Raw genomic sequence first — 25,760 nt, 5'->3', positions numbered from 1 at the left:
TAGAGGTGTCATACATAATAACCTAATAAAAGTAAATGTAACAACTACTACAGTGCAACAAAACAGAAAGATTAAATGTGGTCTCTTAAACATAAGATCTCTAGCATCTAAAGCAATATTGGTAAATGATTTAATATCAGATTATAATATTGATATATGCTGTCTCACTGAAACTTGGTTGAGACATGAAGAATATGTCAGCATAAATGAGGCCACTCCACCCAGCCATATCAACACTCATATTGCTCGAGGCACGGGCCGAGGAGGTGGAGTTGCAGCAATCTTTGACTCAAGTTTACTTATCAATACTAAACCAAAATTAAATTATACCTCCTTTGAAAGCCTCGTTTTTAGTCTTACGCATCTGACCTGGAAAACTTTGCAGCCAATCTTATTTGTTACAGTGTACCGTGCACCAGGTCCTTATTCAGACTTCTTCTCAGAATTCTCTGAGTTGTTATCAACTTTGGTTCTTAAAACAGACAAAGTAATTATCGTAGGTGACTTTAATATTCATGTTGACGATGATAAAAATAGCCTTACTGTTGCATTTAACTCTATATTAGATTCTGTTGGTTTCTGTCAGAGTGTAAATAAACCAACCCACTGCTATAATCACACTCTCGACCTTGTTCTGACTTATGGTATTGAAATTGAGCAACTATTAGTCGAACCGCATAATCCTGCTCTATCCGACCATTTCTTAGTAACTTTTGAAGTACTATTACGAGACTACAAAGCATTAGTCAAAAGCTTTTGCAGCAGAAACCTATCTGTTAGTGCTATAGCCACATTTAAGGAAGAGATTCCACCAATACTTAACTTGATAGCATGTCTGCATGTAAGGGAGGAAACTTATACAAAATGTACACCACCCCAAATTGATCATGTTGTTGATAGTGCTACAGATGCGCTGCGAATAAAATTAGACTCTGTTGCTCCTTTGAAAAAGAAGAAAATAAAACAACATAGATTAGCTCCATGAAAGGATATGGCGTTCCACTAAACTTGAAGAATCTCGTTTAATTTGGCATATTACTCTCAATGAATATAAGAAAGCACTGCGTAAAGCGAGAGCAGCCTACTACTCTTCATTAATAGATGAGAATAAGAATAATGCAAGATTTCTTTTCAGCACTGTAGCCAGGCTGACAGAGAGCCACAGCTCCATTGAGCCTTCTATTCCCATAGCACTCAGTAGTAATGATTTTATGTGCTTTTTTAACGATAAAATTGTTACTCTTAGAAACAAAATGAATGACCTCTTGCCTTTGACCAGTATAGTGTTATCAACAGCTCCCGGAATCGTAAGTTCTAATATTACACTAGATAGTAAACTAGAATGCTTTTCAGCCATTAACCTTGAACAATTACATTCAATGATTCTCTCTTCTAAACCATCAACGTGCATGTTAGACCCAATTCCAACTAAGCTGTTGAAGGAAGTTTTTCCATTAATTAGCACTTCTTTATTAAATATTATGAATATGTCTTTATTATCAGGCTATGTTCCACAATCATTCAAAGTAGCAGTGATAAAACCGCTTCTTAAAAAGCACAACCTCGATCCAGAGGTTTTAGCCAACTATAGACCTTTTCTAATCTTCCGTTCCTCTCAAAGATTCTTGAGAAAGCGGTCGCAAAACAGTTGTGTGATTACTTAAAAAACAATGATTTATTTGAAGATTTTCAGTCTGGCTTTAGAACACATCATAGCACAGAGACAGCTCTGGTTAAAGTCACAAATGACATTCTAATAGCCTCAGACAAGGGACTTGTCTCTATTCTTGTTTTGCTCGATCTCAGTGCTGCATTTGATACTATCGACCATGATATCCTATTGCAAAGACTAGAGCACTTAGTTGGCATACAGGGAACTGCTTTAGGCTGGTTTAGGTCCTATCTATCTGAACGCTCTCAGTTTGTACGTGTTAACGATGAATCTTCCACGCAAACCAAAGATTAGCCATGGAGTGCCACAGGGCTCAGTGCTCGGACCTATTTTGTTCACATTATATATGCTTCCGTTAGGCAATATTATAAGGAATCATTCTGTAAACTTTCATTGTTATGCGGATGATACTCAACTATATTTATCAATCAAGCCTGATGAAATTAATCATCTAAATAAAATTCAAGACTGCCTCAAGGACTTAAAAACGTGGATGACCTTAAACTTTTTGATGTTAAACACGACCAAAACTGAAGTTATTGTACTTGGCCCGAAGAATCTACGAAACAAATTATCTAAAGATATACTAACTATGGATGGCATTAATTTGGCCTCCAGTGAGACTGTAAGGAATCTTGGTGTTATATTTGATCAGGATTTATCCTTTAACGCCCACATAAAATCAATTTCAAGGACCGCCTACTTCCATCTACGTAACATTGCAAAAATCAGGCATATCTTGCCTCAAAACGATGCAGAGAAACTAGTCCATGCATTTGTTACTTCTAGGCTGGATTATTGTAACTCTTTATTATCAGGGAGTACCAAGAAGTCAGTCAAGTCGCTTCAGCTGATTCAAAATGCTGCGGCTCGTGTACTAACCAGAGTTAGGAAAAGGGACCACATTACTCCTGTTCTGGCTGCCTTACACTGGCTCCCTATAGAACACAGGATAGCATTTAAAATTCTTCTTCTCGCCTACAAAGCCCTTAATGGGCAGGCGCCATCTTACCTTAAAGAACTCATTATACCCTACTGTCCTACTAGGGCATTGCGTTCCAAGAATGCAGGGTTGTTGGTTGTTCCTAGAATCTCTAAAAGTACAATGGGAGCCAGAGCCTTTTCTTATCAAGCTCCACATTTGTGGAATCAGCTTCCAGTTTGTGTTCGGGCGGCAGACACCCTATCCGTTTTTAAGAGTGCGCTTAAGACCTTCCTTTTTGATAAAGCTTATAGTTGGGGCTGATTAGATTCAGCCCCTAGTTTTGCTGATATAGGCTTAGTTTGTCGGGGGACATCTTACTTCTTCCTTCTCTCTGTCTATACCCGTGTACCTCTCATGTTCCGATTAACCCAGCTTCCCCACATGTCTTTCTTTTTGGTGTCTATATACGCCGGGATCCGGAGTCATGGATGATCCTGCGGTCCTGTGTCCTGGATCGCGAGCGCTGGATCTTGAGTCGTGGCTGTGGTCCTGGATCATAGGTCCTGGATGGATATCCTCGTGGATTCATCTTCTTATTATACACACATGCATTTCCAAACATCTGGACTACCTATGTTGCAAATGTATTATCTTTTCAATTTACACACGGCATCTATTGCACGTCTGTCCGTCCTGGGAGAGGGATCCCTCCTCTGTTGCTCTCCCTGAGGTTTCTCCCATGTTCCCTTTAAACTGGGTTTTCTTTGGAAGTTTCTCCTTGTACGATGTGAGGGTCTAAGGACAGAGGGTCTAAGGACAGAGGGTCTGAGGACAGAGGGTCTAAGGACAGAGGGTGTCGTATTGTCATACTGATATTCTGTACACACTGTGAAGACCACTGAGACAAATGTAACATTTGTGATATTGGGCTATATAAATAAACATTGATTGATTGATTGATTGATTGTTAGACGGGCAGTGATATCATAAACCTGTTAATGTACGCATTAAAACACGTGTTCTGTTCCAGCTGTGTTCACCTTGCAGGTGCAGCTCTGAGGCTTTGATCCTGATCAAGTGTTTAAGTCATGGATGATTAAAGTTTAACTTCTTCATATGTCTAATATTATAGTTGACTTTTCATTCAGGAAGTATGACGCTGCGCTGTCAGTGCGCTTCTCCATGTTTGTGATTGGTCGAATGCTCCAGATACCACCCCTTTCATGTGAACGCGCACCTAACTAGATAGGACACGGCTGGCTTGAGCGATCCACTTGATAACCAGCGTCGTAGGACAGTTTAGCGAGAGCGCGTATGTTTTGGATTAGGCCAACCGGCTAACTCAAACATATCCAGGTTAGGTTGAACCAGCTTCGTAGTACAGGCCCCAGGTGTGTGTGTGTGTGTGTGTGTGTGTGTGTGTGTGTGTGTGTGTGTGTGTGTGTGTGTGTGTGTGTGTGTGTGTGTGTGTGTGTGTGTGTGTGTGTGTGTGTGTGTGTGTGTGTGTGTGTGTGTGTGTGTGTGTGTGTGTTCACTGTGAGGTTCCTCCTGGTGTGTGTGTGTGTGTGTGTGTGTGTGTGTGTGTGTGTGTGTGTGTGTGTGTGTGTGTGTGTGTGTGTGTGTGTGTGTGTGTGTGTGTGTGTGTGTGTGTGTGTGTGTGTGTGTGTGCGCGTGCGTGCGTGTGTGTTGACTTACGACAGTGATGGCGTTGGGCTTGGCTCCGCCCTGCAGCAGCACGTTGATGATGTGTGTGTTCCCCTGCTGCGCCGCCTGGTGGAGGGGAGTGTATCCATTCTGGAAAGGAAGGAATACAGAAAATACGTCCAACAATCTGAATAGTTTTTATAAAACATGAATCATAGTTTCTGTTGATTCTAACAGATGTTTAACTTTAAGGTCGCTGATACAAACGTGTTGTTTGTGAAACAAACAGATTCATGTTTGCATCATGATAACAACAGTCTGCACACAGTCTGCTGCAGCCTCGATATAACAACAGTCTGCTGCAGCCTCGATATGACAACAGTCTGCTGCAGCCTCGATATAACAACAGTCTGCACACAGTCTGCTGCAGCCTCGATATGACAACAGTCTGCTGCAGCCTCGATATGACAACAGGTGACGTTTGAACCCGAGGTTAACACCAGTAACCAGAGAGACATGTGGTGTGCAGCAGTGTGAGGAGAACACACGATGTGGTTATTATGATCAACAGATCTGCTGGGATGAGCACACTTCCCTGTGGAAGCAAATGAAGCATGCTAGAAGCAATAACAGATCAATGAATGCTCCATGGCGCTCAGACAATAGAGGTGACGGCTCAGCACCTTGGTCCTGGCGTTGACACTGGCTCCATTCTGAAGCAGGAAGTTGACCATCTTTGCGTTACCATAGTGACATGCTACAATCAGCGGGGTATATCCCAACTGCAAAACAAGAGCAAACATGTCCCTATTAAGAATAATAAAAGTAAAAGACATTTCTGGAGAGACTTGGTGAGAATACTGTTGGTCGTTTGAGCAGCATGGGAGATGGCCGAGTTATAAATGCAGAAAATGCAAATGGAGGTTCCTACTTTGGTCTGCTGGTCGAGGTTGGCTCCGTTTCTGGCCAGGATCTCTGCAACAGACACTCTGTCCTCCTGGGCGGCCAGATGGAGGGCCGTCAGGCCGCTCTGCGGGGACACACGGAGCGTTCACACACTCAGACTCACGTGCACAGCTCTGCTTCTTCCTCTTCACATGAGCTAATGAACACTTTGTCCTAAACACAGCTGGTTGGTTAAGATGTCATTACTTGCTATGTTGTTTTATGTTGAGGATTATTTTTAGAAATGACTTGTCAGCACCTTAGTCTGCACGTTGCCCTGCCCCCCCTTGCTGATGAGCAGGGCAGCCATGTGGGCGTGGCCCTCCTGAGAGGCCAGGTGCAGCGGGGTGACGCCCTGCTTGGTCAGGATGTTGGTGTCCGCTCCGTACTGCAGCAGCACCGTGGCGATCTCCATCTGGTTCTTCTTAGCGGCGATGTGGAGAGGAGTGTATCCGTTCTGACTCAGGGAGAGGGGGGGGGGGGGGAGAGACGAGTTTCACGGAGGACATGAGACTATTGGATGTTGTGTTGTTCACAGAAAACCTCAAATGCCAAACCGCTCTTCAGGACTAACAAATACACTCCAGATGGTTTTTAAAGGCCTCATAAGATCAAGTGTTTCCTTCAGCATAAACACACGGAGATTCCCTCTAGGAGGATTAATAAAGGTTTCTCTTCTTCTACTATCATTTTGACTCCATCCAAAATACACATCAACATGTTCCTCAACAGATGCACTGCTGTAGTCAGCGTAATGAGAAGCACACCGGCCAGTGGTTTGACGAAGTATCCTTGATTTTGGAAAATAAATCAATACATCAATATATATACTATATATAATAATAATAATGCATTTTATTTATCGAGCGCTTTATAAGATGATCAAAGATGGTTTACAGAGGTAAAAATAAGATTTGAATAATATCCATAACATAACCAATTATTATATAAATACTATACTGAACAACATCCCTAATATTCCTCTGGCTGCTTTTATGTATATAGAAGTATGATTTGGTTTTGAACCCTACATTCAAGAAAGAGAAAGTATAGCTGTTATAGGTCTGGGTAGAATTGAAAGTTGAAAATAGAGGATGGGACTTTTAACAGGATTTCAATAAGATGCAAACAAATAAAAAGATTGACCGAAGTCTACTGTTAGGTCGCCAAGTTCAAAAGGACCTCTTCCTGATGGCTGCATGATCAGAACTGAGCGAGACCAGGGTGTGACTTTGAGGCCTGTCCTAAAAGAAGTGTTCACTTTCCCTTTGGCAAAACTGTCTCGTTGATTCCGAACTCTCCACTCAGCCTTAATGTCTCCTGCAGAGTGTCTCCAGCTCTCTACTGTGGACTCTCACCTTGGCCATGGTGTGAGGGGACGCTCCTTTGTCCAACAGCAGGAGCGCCACCGCCTGGTTATCGTAGTGTGCTGCGACATGGAGCGGAGTGAGGCCGTTCTGTGAGAGGGTGGTGAGCGCAGCAGTTAGTGCAGCATTAGGCCATTAACACACACACACACACACACACACACACACACACACACATTCATATGGAGAGTTATAAGACAGTAAATGCTGCACGGGTTACTGAGGGGCTTCGTTCTGAACTTATTCAAAGGTAAAGAAAAAGAAATCCTGATGTTGAAAAGGCTTCTGTGATTGGTGTTATGTTTTCTGGAATGAATAAAAGTCAATCCAAATAAAGGAAGCATTATTCTAACTAGTCTTACCGGTGCTCTTGGAGTCAATTTAACCTCAATACAGAACAATGGATTTAAATGTTTTAATTTGTGTATGCAGGAAAAGTAGACATTATTTCTCAGCTCACAGATTAGAAAGCCATATCAAGAAGGTTTTCATTGTGGATGCATACCTTCCCAGCAGAATCGGGCGGAGCGCAGCGCTGCAGCAGAAGTTTGGCCACATCTAGGCTTCCGTACTTGGAGGCCACGTGCAGGGGAGTGAACCCTTTCTGTGGAGAGGCGGTCAGAGGAGGATACATGTGTTGAGAGACAGAATATCTCGACACAGGTTTTCATAATGTAACACCATTCCAAGTAAGGCCGCGACATACAATATGTGTCTTAGCTGAATACTGTAGGACACATGCATTGCTTTTCTTATATAGACCAAACTCAGCCATATAACTATGCTATAAGAATAACTGATGAGGCCCAACAAGTAGTTTCATTATTTTATTATGTTTACACTTTCTAATATTAACTACTATGTGGGACCATTCGGCACCTGAGATTTCAGCAATCGTAAGGCTTTACAGAGGGTGGTGAAAACTGCACAGCACATCACCAGGATGGAGCTGCCATCCATGGAGGACCTCTACTCCCAGCGGCTCAGGAAGAAAGCCCTCCGGATTATAAAAGACCACCATCACCCCAACCACAAACTGTTCCGTCTGCTGTCGCCTGGCAGGCGGTACCGCAGCTTCCGGACTAAAGCCACCAGACTCAGCTTCATCCCACAGGCCATACGACTGTTAAACACCTGAACTGCTGAAACAACATCCCTAATATTCATCTGGCTGCTACTTAAATTTGTTTTATCTATTTACCTATATATCCTATTTCAATAACTTGCATATAGACTTATTGCACTATTTCACTTTTTTAAATCTATTTTTCTTTTCGTATTACTATTTACTTGCACTATATTTTTTCTGTTTATCTGTGTTTTGTGTTGCTCTGTTGGAGAAGCTTGTGACACAAGATTGTCATCGCCATAACTACTCTGTAGCTATGTTCGTTTTGACAAATAAAGAACCTGAACCTTGAACCTTCACAGGAACACCAGCAGAGGGAGCACTTTGGCTATTTTTAAATCCAGATGAACTGTGAAGCTGAGAGAAAGCACATGACCAGTGTTTACGGCCCTGCCCATGGAGGGGAAAATCCTTTGTTTGTCAAACCCGGATTATATCTGATGTAATGGGTGATTGGACTAAAACGGACGAAGAAATAGAGCGAAGAGGGATGGAGGAGAGGGCACAGGGTTTATTAATAGTCGGGGGGAAATAAAACAGTGGTCGAAGCAAATCAAGGATAAGACCTAATATTACCATGCTGGGCTGGACAGAGAGTTAATGGAGATGTTTCCCTTGCATAAAAACATGTTCTTACAATGTTGTTGACATAGCGACAGCCACACCCTTTGTCCCAGAGAGAAACCAAGGAGACAGACATCAATGGCTTCAACCACTACACCCTGATTGATATACTTCATCAAAAAGTGTTTTGTCTCACTCTAAATGGTGGACTCATCTAGACTAGTTCTGAGTGGGTTGCCTGGTCTGGCAACACACCTACAGAGTGATGAAGATAAATGACTTGACTGCGTTCAGGCTTCATGCACAATTCAGAGGGAAGCAGCAGATTTACAGCTTTATCAATATTTCATAATAAGTGGGTCAAACAGGGACCTGCTCATACATCACTGTAACCTATTTATGTGATCCTTCCTCTGTACATATGGCACTTACTGTATTGCACTTTGTGTGTCTTTTATGGAATATTAAGCATTACATATATTAATTAAAAATATTTTGCGGCTGAATAAATGGTTTGTTTGTATCAATCACATATATTGTTGTGGCAAATAGGCATAAGACAATATGTACATATTATGTAATGTTTCCCCAGCCTAATTTATGCGATTCATGATTTTATCCAGAAAATCATCAACATATGCTTAATATCATAAATCCTGAAAATAAATATCCACATTGTGTGCTTTTTAATGTTGTCTATTTTTTACTTCAGACAAAACTAAGCTGTTTCCCCCTGTAAGCAGTTGTTATGCTAAGCTAGGCTAACAATGCTCTGACCTCAGCGGGATTGCTATACTATGTAGTTCTTATAAGTGTATTCCACATACAGCATGTGGGAGGCATGACTGTCTTTATCTCTGAAGTCATTAACAAAATACCTCAAAAAGAGCACTTTGTAGATTGAGATCTTTTCAGGTCTCAATCTACAAAGATTGAGATCTGAAATCTCAATTTGTAGATTGAGATTTGACCAGGTATTCCTTTTTTCCAAACTAAAAAAGGAATACCTGGTCAATCGTCCCTCAGGGCTCTTTTACAGCCAATACAGTATCAACAAGTCAATACAATAAAACCTTCTGCCCCCAATAATTGTGAACCACTGGAATCACAGCAGTCACACTGTACATGAGCACAACCACTATTAGGCTGATGGATTCAGTAGTACTGGAGGTTTGCTGTGGACACCCACATACACACACATGACCCAAAGCACGATTTCCCCACAGGATTACGCCTAGCGGAGAGAACGAATTCCCGAATGCCTTGTGTGCGAGAATTTACATTAAAGATAAAACATCTCTTCCAAACCCACCTTGGTGGCCAGTGAGTGTGAAGCTCCAGCCTCCAGCAGCACAGAGGCTGTCTCCACCTGCCCCTCCCTGGAGGAGATGTGGAGGGGGGTGTAGCCGTTGGTTGTGGCAGCATCAGGATGAGCCATGTGTTGCAGCAGCAGCTGAACAATCTCTGTTTTCCCCAGACGAGAGGCAATGTGGAGCGGAGTCTGGTCCTCCTGACAAAGGAATACAAAAGTAATGTCATCTTGTTTTGCATGGTGGTAACGCGTTCCTTTGTGTGTTACTGTAGATGTCTGCAGTCTCACCCGTGCCCTGGCGTCCACCATAGCTCCGTTCCTCAGCAGACACCGGACCACCTCCACCTGACCCGCCCTGGCTGCCATGTGCAACGCTGTTTCCCCTCGCTGTGCACACAGGAAGATATGGGTCAGCGGAGTCAACACCAACGTATTTAACTGTCACTGCAGTAGTCGTCACAGGAAAATATTCAGATTATCAGTCAAAAATAACTCATTTCAAAGACTATCCCTCTCTGTGATTGGCTTGTTTCCCGTCACTCACAATGTTGCTGACGTCGGGCGAGGCTCCGTTCTGCAGCAGCAGCAGGACGATGTTCAGGTGACCCATGAAGGCTGCCACGTGGATCGGAGTCAAACCAGACTGGACACAGGAAGGGAGGACAAAGAGGAACAAACGTTTTAAATGTCAATTCAATTCAATTCAAAACCTTTATTTATCCAGGTAAAATCCCATTGAGATCAATGATCTCTTTTTCAAGGGAGACCTGCAGATGTATATTTTGTATTACTCAAGGAGAGATCATCAAACTTTGTATAAAGAGCTACATGATGGCGATGTCTGACCAGATACTCTCCTTACAGCATAGACAGCCATTCAGCCATGAAACAATATGTAAAAGCCTATACATAAAGAGCTGACTGCACGCTTCAACCAACGCAATGGCCTGACAACATTATGTTGGTTGGCAAGTCATTGGTCAGTTCAGGTACAAGACAGTTCAGGTAAGGGACAGTTCAGGTACAGGACAGTTCAGGTAAGGGACAGTTCAGGTACAAGACAGTTCAGGTAAGGGACAGTTCAGGTAAGGGACAGTTCAGGTACAGGACAGTTCAGGTAAGGGACAGTTCAGGTACAGGACAGTTCAGGTAAGGGACAGTTCAGGTACAAGACAGTTCAGGTAAGGGTCAGTTCACGTAAGGGACAGTTCAGGTACAGGACAGTTCAGGTAGAGGACAGTTCAGGTACAAGACAGTTCAGGTAAGGGACAGTTCAGGTAAGGGACAGTTCAGGTACAGGACAGTTCAGGTAGAGGACAGTTCACGTAAGGGACAGTTCAGGTACAGGACAGTTCAGGTAGAGGACAGTTCAGGTTCAGGACAGTTCAGGTAAGGGACAGTTCAGGTAAGGGACAGTTCAGGTTCAGGACAGTTCAGGTAAGGGACAGTTCAGGTAAGGGACAGTTCAGGTTCAGGACAGTTCAGGTTCAGGACAGTTCAGGTTCAGGACAGTTCAGGTAAGGGACAGTTCAGGTACAGGACAGTTCAGGTTCAGGACAGTTCAGGTTCAGGACAGTTCAGGTTCAGGACAGTTCAGGTACAGGACAGTTCAGGTTCAGGACAGTTCAGGTACAGGACAGTTCAGGTACAGGACAGTTCAGGTAAGGGACAGTTCAGGTACAGGACAGTTCAGGTACAGGACAGTTCAGGTAAGGGACAGTTCAGGTACAGGACAGTTCAGGTACAGGACAGTTCAGGTAAGGGACAGTTCAGGTAAGGGACACTTCAGGTACAGGACTGTTCAGGTACAGGACAGTTCAGGTTCAGGACAGTTCAGGTAGGGGACAGTTCAGGTAAGGGACACTTCAGGTACAGGACTGTTCAGGTACAGGACAGTTCAGGTAGGGGACAGTTCAGGTACAGGACTGTTCAGGTACAGGACAGTTCAGGTAGGGGACAGTTCAGGTACAGGACAGTTCAGGTACAGGACAGTTCAGGTTCAGGACAGTTCAGGTAGGGGACAGTTCAGGTAAGGGACACTTCAGGTACAGGACTGTTCAGGTACAGGACAGTTCAGGTACAGGACAGTTCAGGTACAGGACAGTTCAGGTAAGGGACAGTTCAGGTACAGGACAGTTCAGGTACAGGACAGTTCAGGTAAGGGACAGTTCAGGTAAGGGACACTTCAGGTACAGGACTGTTCAGGTACAGGACAGTTCAGGTTCAGGACAGTTCAGGTAGGGGACAGTTCAGGTAAGGGACACTTCAGGTACAGGACTGTTCAGGTACAGGACAGTTCAGGTAGGGGACAGTTCAGGTTCAGGACCGTTCAGGTACAGGACAGTTAAGTTAAGGGACAGTTCAGGTACAGGACAGTTCAGGTACAGGACAGTTCAGGTAAGGGACAGTTCAGGTACAGGACAGTTCAGGTACAGGACAGTTCAGGTAAGGGACAGTTCAGGTAAGGGACAGTTCAGGTACAGGACAGTTCAGGTAAGGGACAGTTCAGGTTCAGAACCGTTCAGGTAAGGGACAGTTCAGGTAAGGGACAGTTCAGGTACAGGACAGTTCAGGTAAGGGACAGTTCAGGTAAGGGACAGTTCAGGTAAGGGACCGTTCAGGTACAGGACAGTTCAGGTAAGGGACAGTTCAGGTACAGGACGGTTCAAGTTCAGGTACAGGACAGTTCAGGTAAGGGACAGTTCAGGTAAGGGACAGTTCAGGTAAGGGACAGTTCAGGTACAGGACGGTTCAAGTTCAGGTACAGGACAGTTCAGGTACAGGACAGTTCAGGTTCAGGACAGTTCCGGTTCAGGACAGTTCAGGTACAGGACAGTTCAGGTTCAGGACAGTTCCGGTTCAGGACAGTTCAGGTTCAGGACAGTTCAGGTTCAGGACAGTTCAGGTACAGGACAGGACAGTTCAGGTTCAGGACAGTTCAGGTTCAGGACAGTTCAGGTACAGGACAGTTCAGGTACAGGACAGTTCAGGTACAGGACAGTTCAGGTACAGGACAGTTCAGGTTCAGGACAGTTCAGGTAAGGGACAGTTCAGGTAAGGGACAGTTCAGGTAAGGGACCGTTCAGGTAAGGGACCGTTCAGGTACAGGACAGTTCAGGTAAGGGACTGTTCAGGTACAGGACAGTTCAGGGACAGTTCAGGTAAGGGTCGGTTCAGGTACAGGACAGTTCAGGTACAGGACAGTTCAGGTACAGGACAGTTCAGGTACAGGACAGTTCAGGTTCAGGACCGTTCAGGTACAGGACAGTTCAGGTTCAGGACCGTTCAGGTACAGGACAGTTAAGTTAAGGGACAGTTCAGGTAAGGGACAGTTCAGGTTCAGGACCTATCAGGTACAGGACAGTTCAGGTACAGGACAGTTCAGGTACAGGACAGTTCAGGTTCAGGACCTATCAGGTACAGGACAGTTCAGGTACAGGACATGTATTATGTTTATGATAACCCACTACTCCAGCAAAAGCGTCCACATACACTTTAAAATAGATGTCATACTTATTCTGATAGTGATATCAATATGAAATATTGTCAACAATTACAGAACTAAACCTAAACTATCATTAACCTCCTGTATCTACTTCCATTCAGGGCTCCTCTCTGGAATGACTATGAATACAAAATAAATACCTAAACCAGACCCTGACGCTGAACTCGGGTTCAGTCAAACGTGAGACCTACCTCTGTGATGGCCTGAATAGAGGCTCCATATTTGACCAGCAGTTCCATCACCTTCACTCGGTTCTTCTTACAGGCTATGTGCAGCGGAGTGAAGCCGTTCTGTTGAGTGGCATAAACACGCACAGTTAAGGATAAACTTCGACAATAGTTCAATGTTGACTAAATCGTCCTTCTGCTTTGTATCTTTCGTTAGTTTCCTTGTTCCCTACCAGGGCCCTGGCGTTGGGGTTGGCCCTCTTGTCCAGCAGCAGCTTGGTGACTTTGTAGTGACCGCAGTGAGCGGCCACATGCAGCGCTGTCAGGTAGTCCAACGTGACATCATCAACAGGAGCCTTGTGCTGCAGAAGGTGTTTGACACATTCCACATGGTCGCCTTGTGCCGCCATGTGAAGAGGAGACAGCCCGTTCTAAATGTGAAGGAGAGGTCATTTGGTTTGATGGAGATACAGAGTGGCAGGGGACTTTCTCCAAAGAAGAATTGAGGATGTGTTCTGCTAATAAAACACTACTTATTTGTCGGGGGAACATGCAGCCATGATTGCTTTAAGAGTCTTCTCATGAACAGTTTAAGAGTGTAAGTGTACCTAGTTAGCAAATAGGTGTGGAAAGTGGAAAATGTAGCAGTAGCAGCTCAAGAGCCTGACATGTTTTTCTTAGGATAAGGTGGAAATGAAAACAGAGCTGGAGAAGAGTGAATACTTCACTTACATTTGTCAGGAAGACGCAAACACGAAAGTTACTCTGTGTCTGCCTGGTGTGTAAATAGGACAACTGCTAGCTAACAGGTTAGCATAAGCAAATCTCCAGCCATCTCCGTGATGTTCGAATTGGATTCATGAATCTTTTGAACCTTTTTTTTTCATTTATGCGATGAAATTAAGCATTTTACGCCTATAATGCAATTTTGCCCAAAATCGGAAATCATTGATAAAATACAGAGATTGCCTAACTTACATAGACTGGAATCAGAGAAAGTGTGTGCTAGTTTAGACAATCTTCTAAGTTGCCTTACATATACGTTGTTTTTCGTTAGCTAGCAACATGCTAATACTAAAAAAATAATTATAGTTACACCTTTAATCTCAAATAAATACATAAACACAACATTTTTTATTGAATATCTATAGTAGAGGGATTGCTATCAAATGTCTCCTCTGTTCCGGTGAAATTAGTATTTTATTTTAGGTGTAGACCTAAATCCACATTCTGATAGTCTTTAAACAATGTGTACTGAATCCTTTTGTATAATGTAACCTTATGATAATATGTTTTACTTTGAGGCGGTGATTCACTACTTATATGTTAATCATGTTATAGGACTCAGTTTAAAAAAATTACTAAGCAACGTGCCGTGTCCTTTAAGCTGTAAACAGGTGCAGGGACATGAGACACACCTTGGTCCGGGCCAGCATGGGGGCTCCTTTCTCCAGCAGCAGCTCCACAGCCATCTCATGTCCACTCCGGGCCGCACAGTGAAGGGGGGTCAGACCGTCCTACAGGACACATCCGCACCAGACTACAGTATTAGACATGTAATACACACTGAAACTGATTTGGCTAAAACTTAAAGACAACTCTTTACTGATGTCCTTTTCAACATGCAGAACTCCTTTTCTAAAAAAGTTTGTTATGTCAGTCGAGGTAAAGCGTCCGACAGGCAGGTGTAGCCAGAGACTCGCCCAGGCCAGATGTTGTTTGTATTGGCTAGAATCATACTAATTACATGCCTGTTGTGCTAGCTAACACACAACAAAAATAACAACAAGCCGGTTTAGGATGGCCACTGTGATACTGCATTTAATCCACTGAGCTGAACTAAAAACAGCTTAAAGCTCATATTAACATCTGTTCTTACGGAGAAAAAATAATGAGAGCTGGTTATTTGTATACTCCTGTGGATGTAGAGCAGAAAGATTCGACAAAGAATTAGTCGGCCTTCAAATAAGTTCCCTTTTTTATCAGGATAGTCAATCTACAATAAACAGAAAAATAAGATTACAATACTTCTCGTGATACTCACCCTTGTTTTAGAATCAATCTGAGAGCCACGGTCCAGTAGCAGGCCCACCATGTTAGTGTTGCCCCGCTTGGACGCCACGTGTAGAGGAATAATCCCATTCTACAGGAGAACAAGTTAAAGTTTCAAACTTACATTTAAGAATGCATAATAACTGTGTCTTGTCTTGAAGTGTTCCTGACGTGTTATACACTGATTATGTCAGATGAACTTCTTCTGTAGATAAGTGCACATTAACTCTTTATATTGTATGGAGGAAATGGCCATGTTCCTGAAGTGCAACGTTTCTGCCTTTTGAAAAAGATTCAGTTTGTTTTTACTTGGTTAAATGAAGGTTAAAAACATAACCAATATTGATGACTCTTAAATTAGTCTGACACTGCTTTTTGATGAGGGTTTGTCCTAAACCTTTTAATAACATAGGCTTTAAAATGTTTGGCAACCTCCTTTTCAGCCACACAAGCATTCCCAAGAGTCTTAAGAAAGTGCAGGGTGAGAAAAAAAAGCTATTTTTATCCACACTGCTGCTTGCATGACTAAAAATAGGACATCTGTATTTTCTGGGTAATATTAAAGTGAGAAAAGAATCATCAGAAAGGACTGAAATATAACTGCGTATGCTATAAACATAGCAGGGGTTCGGTGGGATGAGCTGAGGTGTGACAAGCACATATTTCTTTGGTCATGTAAACTGTCAGTAGTAATAACTAAGTGAATAATTTGCCAACAATACTATGTCATTTAGAGTACCGGTAGAATTATAGTTTCTTCCAAAGCACTTATCTATGGCCAACAGGTGCAAACGCGTTACAGCGGCCCGAGACATTTACATAGACACACGCTGCAGCTTCAGAAACAATTACAATATAAAAAACAAATGTGCCCAAGCACATTTATGTATGTGAAGACAAATCTTCACCAACTTGACAAGTCATGCTCATGGTTTACTAAAAGCGCTGCATAAACAACCCGCTAATAACTCAAGACGCTGCAAAACAAAAAGCACTGCAAGAAGCTCAAAACAAAACGGAGACCAGGGGACACTACGAAGTGACGCACACAGCTGGGACCGGAGCGCTTGGTGACGTTCAGGGTTATAAAGTCTGTTTCATAACTGTAAGTGTGTGTCAGTCTGAAATGACTAGGTTAGCTAGCTAGCTTACAGCAGATCTGCTATAACAGCTGGAGGAATCATATGTTGACAAATTGTTAAAATAAGCCAATAAAACATGTTAGGTAAGTGTCGAACAACAGTGACAGTTGGTTAAAACATTTGTTGTCAATTGGTTCCTTCCTGTGTGTGTGCGTTTCTCCCAATGGACGTGTTTGCACCTGTCGGCCACTCTACTCATCACACCAAAAGAACAGTGCTTTTCATAAACTCCTACCCTTGCCGTGAAGTCCACGGCTGCCCCTCGGTTCAGAAGCAGTGTGGCCACATTCACGTTGCCATAGTGGGCAGCGATATGCAGGGGGGTGAATCCACTCTGGAAGACAGACAGGAAAGAGACAGACACACATATAGGAGGACAAGAGTTTGAATTAGCCTCGATTTAGTTAAGTCCTTGAACTTTAGTCTTCCCAGCATGCAGCAGTTGCATCAAGCATCACAGGTGAAGAAAAACAAAACTGAAACAAAGAAAATGTAAAGAAAGTTACAGGAAGAAATCAATTATTTTGAAAATAATTCCTAATATCTAGTACCCATACACACAACGCCCAAAACACACTCAGAAACATCACTTCCATGCAGGTTATCAACCACAAAAACAAAAGAGAAGAAAGGCCTTTCATCGGCTTTACAAAAACGTTTTGAAATGAAAAGAGAACTGAAACAGAACAGATAGATGACAGTATACACAGTCATCCAGATTGACATGAAGATGGACAGACAATACTAACCTAACAACACCAAGTGATAGTAAACTCATAAAGTTGCACATAACATGAAGGGCATATTTCTGAGTAACACCAAAGTGCACTATGGGAACTGTAGTTCATAGAAGTGTAAGAATCAGAAAAGAGGAATATATCATGAGGAAAGTTAGAGATTGCAGAGCAGGTTGGAGTAGTTGTGAGATTCGTGCCTTACCTTTCCGTTCTGTAAGTGTGGTCCGATTTAATGTGAAAAAGTTGTTTACAAAAGTGTGAAGAACACAGTGGCTAACGTGATGGTTTCAAACTTTACACATTCAAAGCTTCAATGGTGCAAATGAAGGTAGCGTGGATGCAACATGCTATTCTATGCCAAGTCCTTTTTTAAATCAGGAGGTTTCATAGTAGACTGGGACTGGCATTATTCAAATAAAATAATGTCATCCTTTCAATTTGTGTGAGCATTAGGGATGTCAGAAAAATGTTGAAAAATGTATATTTACTGTTAATTGAACATTAAAATGAAGGAAAAAACATTAATCTTAATATTTCAAAATGGCCGATCATGTGCACTCTAAACTGGAAGTTGGTTTTGAAATATGTCCAAATTGCTACGGAAATTGCTAATATGGAATCTGTAAAATGTATCAACAGTCAACAAAACACTCAACATTATTTATTATTTGTATTTTTCACATGATCTGCCAATTTATAATATAAACTGTGCAGTGTTATGCTTTGAAGTAGACTGCAAAATGTTGATTATTGGCAATTTCCTTATGGGCACACAAATAGAAATGTTAATTTAAATGTATTTTTATTTTGTCGGCACTTGGCTTCCATACGTAAGCATTGTATGCTCTAATTGAACCAAAACCGTTTGAAGCAAGCAGTTCATAGTGCATCTGTATACATCATGCAACAGGACAGTTCAGACAGAGTGTGGGCGATATACATTCACAGCTGTCACACAAAGGCATCAACACAGAAGTCATCAAATCAAAACATCGCAGGAAATGAACGTAATCATTCAAATAATTCAACAAACCTTGCATCTTAGTAATAATGATAAGAGGTATTTTTAAATATATATAAATGGATATGACAAAAACAAACTGGCTTCCTGAGTAGGTGACAAATGAAGTATAAACTTGGGAGAAAAAAATAAAGTGTATGAAGACAGGGTGTAAACAAAGTGTGCAGTGCCTGCGTGCACAACGCTGTAGATCGGCCTGTCGTGTAAGCCATGCATGTTGACCAGTTATTAAATCTACTTTAAAAACAAAACAACATTCTTCATCATTATAAATACCATGCAGTGCTGTGAAATAAATAAAGGATGGAGGGAGAGTAAGGGAAAACAATGCAATGGGACAGAACAGTGCATCTGTGGAGAGTCAGAGGAGCGTGTGTACCTCAGTAGTCCTATTGACCATCATCTGAAGCAGGAGGAAGCAGGGAGGGAAACATCAGCTCAGTTAGACTTGGAGGACACATCACCCTCTGCAGCAGCTGTGCTCAGACACTGGCCGGTGACGAGGCTAGGAGGCGTTTCATGTATTCAGTTTGAGCAAATCATCTGCTTTATATCAATGCTTTGGTTTACGCTAACATTTGACTGCACTGAGCAGTGCCTGAGAGCTCCGGAACAATCAGCGGTGATACAGAGCAGTCGGACCGAGACACACAAGCAGTCAGATGATGAGATAAGATGAGATGTACTTTATCGATCCCAATTTGGGAAATGTTTGATCTTATCTCGTCTTAATCCATGGATTTGGTTACAGATGGCTATAACTAAAGTGCGTTTTCCCAGTATGTACAGATACGTGTGCCCTCTGTGTGACAGCAGTGTGTCTCTTGTGTGTGTGTGTGTGTGTGTGTGTGTTGGTCGTGACTGTACATAACGCTGTGTATAGCCCTCCCCTCTGGGCCCTACTGTGAGTCACATTGAGCAGGACCGCATCACAGCTAAACCACATTATACTAAATACATGCATTACCCTGTGATGCCCCCACAGTGTTTTGTTACATAACAACATAATTGGTGCTTTTTTAAATATGCAGAATATACTGAGTAAATAACATTCAGTAAAAAAGATAAACATCTGTGTGGTGCCGTTAACCACCGTCCCTCTAGCCACGTCACTGGTATCCCGTTACAGTGGTACAGTTCAAATGAAGTGTTTGACATCAACAGTTCACTTTGAATTTCCACCACTCATATCATATATCCCATCTATTGCCAAAGGTCAACAAAGCCATATTAAATACAACCCCCCCCCCCCCCATACGTTGCATGCAGCACCATACAACCTGCAGACAGTGGCACACTCCATGCAGGGGACAGGGCTACACTTAGACACCGGTGCAGCAAGGAAGGAGGGGGTGATGGGGGAGGGATTAAGAGGTGGCGTTTAAAGAGAGGAAGGAAAAACAGGGAGAGGGCAGGTTAGTGGCAGGCACAGAAACACTGACGAGAGAGAGAGAGAGAGAGAGAGAGAGAGAGAGAGAGAGAGAGAGAGAGAGAGAGAGAGAGAGAGAGAGGAAGGAAGAGCACAGACAGACAGGTGGGAGCACACACACACGAACGGCTTCATCACCAATACTGAGCGGTCTTCTACACTTAGGGTTATCATACATTTAGAGTACCCTATGTAAACCTGCTGTGCGCGTTAAGAGGGTTTTGCATCTGGATAAGGTCAAATCTGACCGACCTGAACACCTATGATTACAAATGAAATGAATGGTAACCAGGAGGGTTGATAACTGTCTAAAATAGTGTCGTGCAATGACATCCCATCTGCCATAGCAACTATCGATAAGAGCTTCCGATAGGAATTCCTTTCATCTTGGTTAAACACTGCAAATACACAGTCTCTGGAGGTAGAATAGTGTCATCCATGGGACAGAGACATCATACCATTGGTGGAAACTTAGCATTTAAATATCTGTGTCAATGGAAACATATTACAACAGGGGACACGGTCGTAAAGATATGTCATCGCTGACGGCCAACACGGCTTAACCTTCTATAGGAAAGACAACACTGTCCTTACCATACACAGAACTGTTTCCCCCACACTGTAGATGTGTGTAGAGATGACAGGACGGCAGGTGGGTGGAGTATCATCTCTAGGGGGCAGAGTGTCACTGTGGGTAGACGCCTCATCACTGAAGCCACTCACGGCATCATCAGCAGCAGAACTGTCCTTACTCAACTCAACGGTATTGGACTGTAAAATCACCCTCAATTTAATTGTATGCTGCCAGCTTTCCACCTACTCGCTTCCTACCTTCTACATTCTGAACCCGGAATACCTAAATCATTAAATCAGCTACAGCCTTATACAATTCATAAACCTCATAAAAGTCATCATACCCACAGTATGGATACATAGGCACAAACAAATAGCTCCACATTAGCTTGACGTCCACACATGCCAACCCCCAGGACCCCAGAGCGTCCCTGGGCGTACCTTGGACTGGACGTCGGCGTTGTGGTCGTTCTGGAGCAGCAGCGCGGCCGACTTGGTGTCGTCCTTTCGGGCAGCGATGTGCAGAGCAGGCAGGCGCACCTTGCCCTTAGTGTCATTCTCCAGCAGGACAGAGACCACCTGGTTGTGGCCCTGCTGCAGGGCGATGGCCAGGGGGGTGAAGCCATCCTGGGGGAGGGGACAATTAGGGATCGGAAATATGTTGTTTCAAGAACTCTTAATCTGTTCAGTAAAGTCTCAAACGTTTTATCTTTAAACGTCTGACTTGGATACAAAACTTTTATTAAGTTCAATACATTCAGTTGAGATTTGCTCACGTAGGTAGAGCCTAGCGGCGATAGATAGACATAAACACACTATATACTTTAGTTATCCCAAGTTGGGAAATTGTTTTGTCACAGTGGCATTTTAACAGTCAATGTACAAGAATTACAACATTTCTTAAAAATAGAATAAAATACAAATAAAATAAAGATAAACATTCAAAATTAAAAGTATGATATATACTGTACTGTCCATTTCCAACAATTCAGCTATATTATATTCAACACTTCTGCTCTCACGTACCAGCAAATACTTTATTTCGGTCAGATATTATTGCCATATACTTTTACTTTTTGGTTTTCCGATAGCTATGGTCAACAAAATACTTATTGCTATAGCACTTCCTTCATATGGTCAGAGCTGAAAGCCGTGACCAGGACAGGGAGGGGCTGCTCTGCACTAGATGGCGGGGTCTCTACAACGCCTGAAACAGGAAGTTTCCCTTACGGCAGATACATAGAGATCATGCTGGAAGCAAAGCTCTAGGAACGTCAATGGTCCACGATGACCTTCCAAGTCAACCACTTTGGTCAGGACTTAAATGTCTCCACAAATACTAGATGGATTGCCATGACATTGTGTACAGACAGTTATGGTCTGCATAGGATGAATTCTAATGACTTGCAGTGATCCCCTGATAATAATGGTGATGTCCACTTTCCACTCGGTGCCATTACATGTTGTCATCTGTCATCACAATTCCCTGATGATGTGTCCTAATGACTCACTGCTCCCATACGTTTCCCTCTAGCGCAGTGCTTCTCAATGTGTGGTCCGCGGACCACTGGTGGTCCGTGAGTGCCCCCTAGTGGTCCGTGAGTATATTGGTAACATTTCACATTTGAAAATAAATGTAAGTTTTCCGCACTCTCGCGGGAATATCTCCGCAATGGAGCGAGCTTAAGTTTCACTTTCGATTGCATGATATAGCCCAGATAAGCACCTTCATCACACATGTTGCCACTTGTTTGTACCATTTTCAGGCGATTTGTAAAAAAACGATGTGTTTTGGGATATTTGTGGAGTTAGGTGGTCCGCGAGTGTTTTTTTATTGGTTAAGTGGTCCTTGGTATGAAAAAGTTTGAGAAACACTGCTCTAGCGCTATACTAGCAACACATGTTCAGAGTGAAATGGCTACATCTCCAGGACGGATTGCAATGAAATGTAAGATTGTCCAATAGTGTATTTTGCACACTCCTCTCACCTCGGTAGCGGTGCTCTGGTTGCCTCCATTCTCCAGCAGGTATCGCACCACGTCCATGTGGTTCTCCTGGGCGGCCATGTACAGAGGAGTGAATCCATTCTGCAGCACAGGCAAAAACAAGAGGTTAACAACAACCTACAGAACATGAACATGATGTTTATTTAGCATCTTTAAGAGCAGTGGACTCACCTGAGACTGTGAATTGATGTCAGCTTCCCGTTTGACCAGGATCTTCACTACTTCAACCTGCCCAGCTAGAGAGGAGATGTGCAGTGCTGTGTTTCCTTTCTGGAATAGAACACATACACTGACAGTGAGGATACATATTTCCAGTAGTGGAGCCTCGCAGATGGGGGTGCTGCAGCCCCCTCAGCACCCCCCCTTCACGCGTCCATTCGCGATGTCTTGCTATCTCGCAGATCCCACGCAGCAAGCGGGAACATTATAGGATTTCTACGTTTACCTAAGGAAAACATTTTCAATATAATAACTGGAATATTCCAGCCTACATTCACAGTAATCTGCTGTAGTGAACATGTTGTGTACCATGTAGTATAATCTGTACGGGGAACTTCTCTAGTTACAGTAGTTGGAATGTTAACTACCACGCAAACCTCCATGTTTACTCGTCCACTATCCATATCACTTTCTTCTAGCGCTGCACTCTCTGGTCTATTTCTAGACTCTTAGTCATCTGTAGAAGCTTGTTTTCCTCAGTCCATGATCTGCCTTCTTCTCATCATATTATTTAAAAATGTTAAACTCTGTGTTTATCAATCTACATCCAATCAATCACTCACGTTAAATTAATTATTTTGTGAGTATAAATATATTTCAAAAGACCTTAAAAGTGCACTAACAATCTAATGCGACCAATGGGAGGTGCCAATTCTTTCCATCCATTGTTTTGACACAAATAAAATGGATGGTGCACTAAGTGGCAAATGTTTTTGATTTCAGAATAAGTCATTGTGACTAAAGTTGCAAAGTAGCGCTGCATTCGTAAGTTGTCTAATTTGTCTCCACTGTGACATGTCCCCATGCTTTAATGTTCTAAAGCTCTTTGTGTTTCTCATACTGCCTGTGCTGCAGCACCTCTTTTCACCCTCTGTCTGAAACCAGAGCCCAGGCTGCTCTGATTGGTTAGCTGGCTGGCTCTATTGTGATCGGTCAACCACTTAGAGATGTCCCGCCCCTTAGCCTCTCAAGTACAATGTGTTGGAGCGCCAGCCAATAGTAGAGTGAGTGTTCCATAGTGATGGGGACATCACAGTATGTAAACAACTGACTGCTTCAGGCTGGGCAAGCACCAGAACCTATACACCACTACAGAACAGGGAAACCCCAAAGCATGAGAAGGCCTCTGTCATAACAAAGTCCCAAACATTTAAATATTGGAACATATTCAGCTCTAAATAATGTAAACATGACTATATAGCAGCTGAGCGTTGGGAAACGGTTACATGACAAACAAGTGATAAAACACGGAGACCAAATCAACCATGTCACCGAGCACTTGTTAGTGTGCTCAGGGTGAAGCTGAGATCACCCACCTTTGTGGCAGAGTCCACGGCTGCCCCTCTCTCCAGCAGCTCCTGGACCAGGTCCACATGGCCCTCCTTGGCTGCCAGGTGCAGTGCATTGAGACCATTCTGGAAGAAGACCACGTAGGCAAGGTTAGTCCAATAAACACAACATCAGCAAAGAATAAAGACGGGTCCAAATGAAAATAGAAAGAGTCACCTCCTCTAAAGCAGCTAACGGAGCCTGCCTTTCTATCTCAGCCTCCATCTGTCCTGCATGTGCCTGTCCCTCTCTGAGACTGTGTGTGTGTGTGTGTGTGTGTGTGTGTGTGTGTGTGTGTGTGTGTGTGTGTGTGTGTGTGTGTGTGTGTGTGTGTGTGTGTGTGTGTGTGTGTGTGTGTGTGTGTGTGTGTGTGTGTGTGTGTGTGTGTCCCTCTCTGAGACTGAAATATCAACGCTAGATATCAAAGTTGCTCAGTTGTTGTGCCATGTAATGCTGGCATGAAGCAGAGCCAGTCCCAGGAATACAGATAGAAATAGGTGTGTGTGTGTGTGCGTGCGTGCGTGCGTGTGTGTGTGTGCAGGTCAAGCAAAACATCCTCTTCTACTTTACTCAAGCTGTTGTGTTGATCCCTTTAACTCTTAAAATACTGCGTTCGGTATGTTTTGATGAAACAATAAGCATTTGAGGTCCTTTGGAAAATACAAAATGAACCAGGAAGACATTTGGACAGAAGCTAATAGAAGTCATTTCAGCTCTGCAGTGTTCTCCGCCATCTTCAGAGATCTCTCTTTAGCTGCTGATGCTCCCATGTCCTCCAAAGCTAGTCGCTAACTCTGATTGTTTGGTGCTTGGTTCTGGGCAAGTGTTTTCCATATTCTAAGTGTTTTCCAGATTCTAAGTGTTCTCCAGATTCTAAGCTTGAAACCACATCCTGGGGCTACTTAAAACCGGGATCCATAATTGCCGTTGAAAACACAAAACTCACAGCGAACTGATGCTCGACAGCTCTGTGGAGCTGGGCGGAACCTAGCGGGTGCAGAGCTCAGACCTTTCTCTGGGAGCTCTGGCACGTGGCTCAGTTGGTGACAGCAGCTCATGGTCTGGTTGCAGCTTTGTTTTGGAAAAGCATGGTATTGATCACTGACACCAGTTCAGTGCGTCACTTCCTGCCTACACTTTTACTGCCAGTGGTTATGGGTATAACCGTTTCATTTCTGGAATGTGGTAACAGATAAATTGTTGTTTTGTAAAGTACTGAGCGCTACATACTGCGTACATAAAACAGTCCTGTGCATGTGTGTACACAGAACATCAGCCAGGTAGGACAACCTGTGGGTATGGGTTGTACTGGTGCAAAGTCCACTGATTTGCTCATGAAGACTTGTGAGACTTGGAGGCAGGGATGGATGGAATGAGAAGTGGAAGACCGACCGTAATGATCCTCCTTCACTGTGATGAAACAACAGCTTCAAATGTGCACCTGCACACAGATAAGAATGATCTCATCTATGACCAGTCCGGCCCTAAAGGCGAGTGTAATTATCTGTAACGTTTTCACGGCAACATTTAAATAAAATTGAATAGTGCAGCCTTAGCATTAGAATGGAAATGAAGATATTATATTATTCTCACTTCTCCTATCTGCATGTGTTGGATGTGTGCATGTATGCTCTGTGTTGATGCACTGTGTGTGTAATGTGTGTAAACTAGGGCTGTCAGTCGATTAAAATAGTTAATCGCGATTAATCGCAAATTAATCGCACATTTTTTATCTGTTCTAAATGTACCTTAGAGGAATATTTTTCAAGTTTTTAATACTCTTATCAACATATGAGTAGACAAATATGCTTTATGCTAATGTTTATTATCATTTGAACAATGACAAATATTCTCATGCATATTAAACACAACAACCTGGAACCTCTCTCATACAATACAAATGGTGTGTGTGTGTGTGTGTGTGTGTGTGTGTGTGTGTGTGTGTGTGTGTGTGTGTGTGTGTGTGTGTGTGTGTGTGTGTGTGTGTGTGTGTGTGTGTGTGTGTGTGTGTGTGTGTGTGTG

At 43.1% G+C, this 25,760-nt stretch overlaps 1 protein-coding gene across 1 annotated transcript in view; it reads right to left on the bottom strand.

The window, feature by feature from the left end:
* The window catches only part of LOC117463326 (ankyrin-2-like), an 80,466-nt gene that overhangs the window by 45,320 nt on the left and 9,386 nt on the right, over positions 1-25,760 (bottom strand). Inside the window, 19 exon segments of the mRNA XM_034105512.2 lie at positions 4,293-4,391; positions 4,925-5,023; positions 5,173-5,271; positions 5,446-5,643; positions 6,545-6,643; positions 7,059-7,157; positions 9,559-9,756; positions 9,847-9,945; positions 10,103-10,201; positions 13,255-13,353; positions 13,464-13,661; positions 14,649-14,747; positions 15,275-15,373; positions 16,660-16,758; positions 18,562-18,585; positions 20,626-20,811; positions 22,173-22,271; positions 22,362-22,460; positions 23,726-23,824. Coding sequence (XP_033961403.1) covers positions 4,293-4,391; positions 4,925-5,023; positions 5,173-5,271; positions 5,446-5,643; positions 6,545-6,643; positions 7,059-7,157; positions 9,559-9,756; positions 9,847-9,945; positions 10,103-10,201; positions 13,255-13,353; positions 13,464-13,661; positions 14,649-14,747; positions 15,275-15,373; positions 16,660-16,758; positions 18,562-18,585; positions 20,626-20,811; positions 22,173-22,271; positions 22,362-22,460; positions 23,726-23,824 — 2,190 coding nt within the window.

The sequence above is a fragment of the Pseudochaenichthys georgianus genome, chromosome 18 (assembly GCF_902827115.2).
Source record: "Pseudochaenichthys georgianus chromosome 18, fPseGeo1.2, whole genome shotgun sequence".
Taxonomy (NCBI): Eukaryota; Metazoa; Chordata; class Actinopteri; order Perciformes; family Channichthyidae; genus Pseudochaenichthys; species Pseudochaenichthys georgianus.
This window is presented reverse-complemented; position numbering and strand designations above follow the sequence as displayed.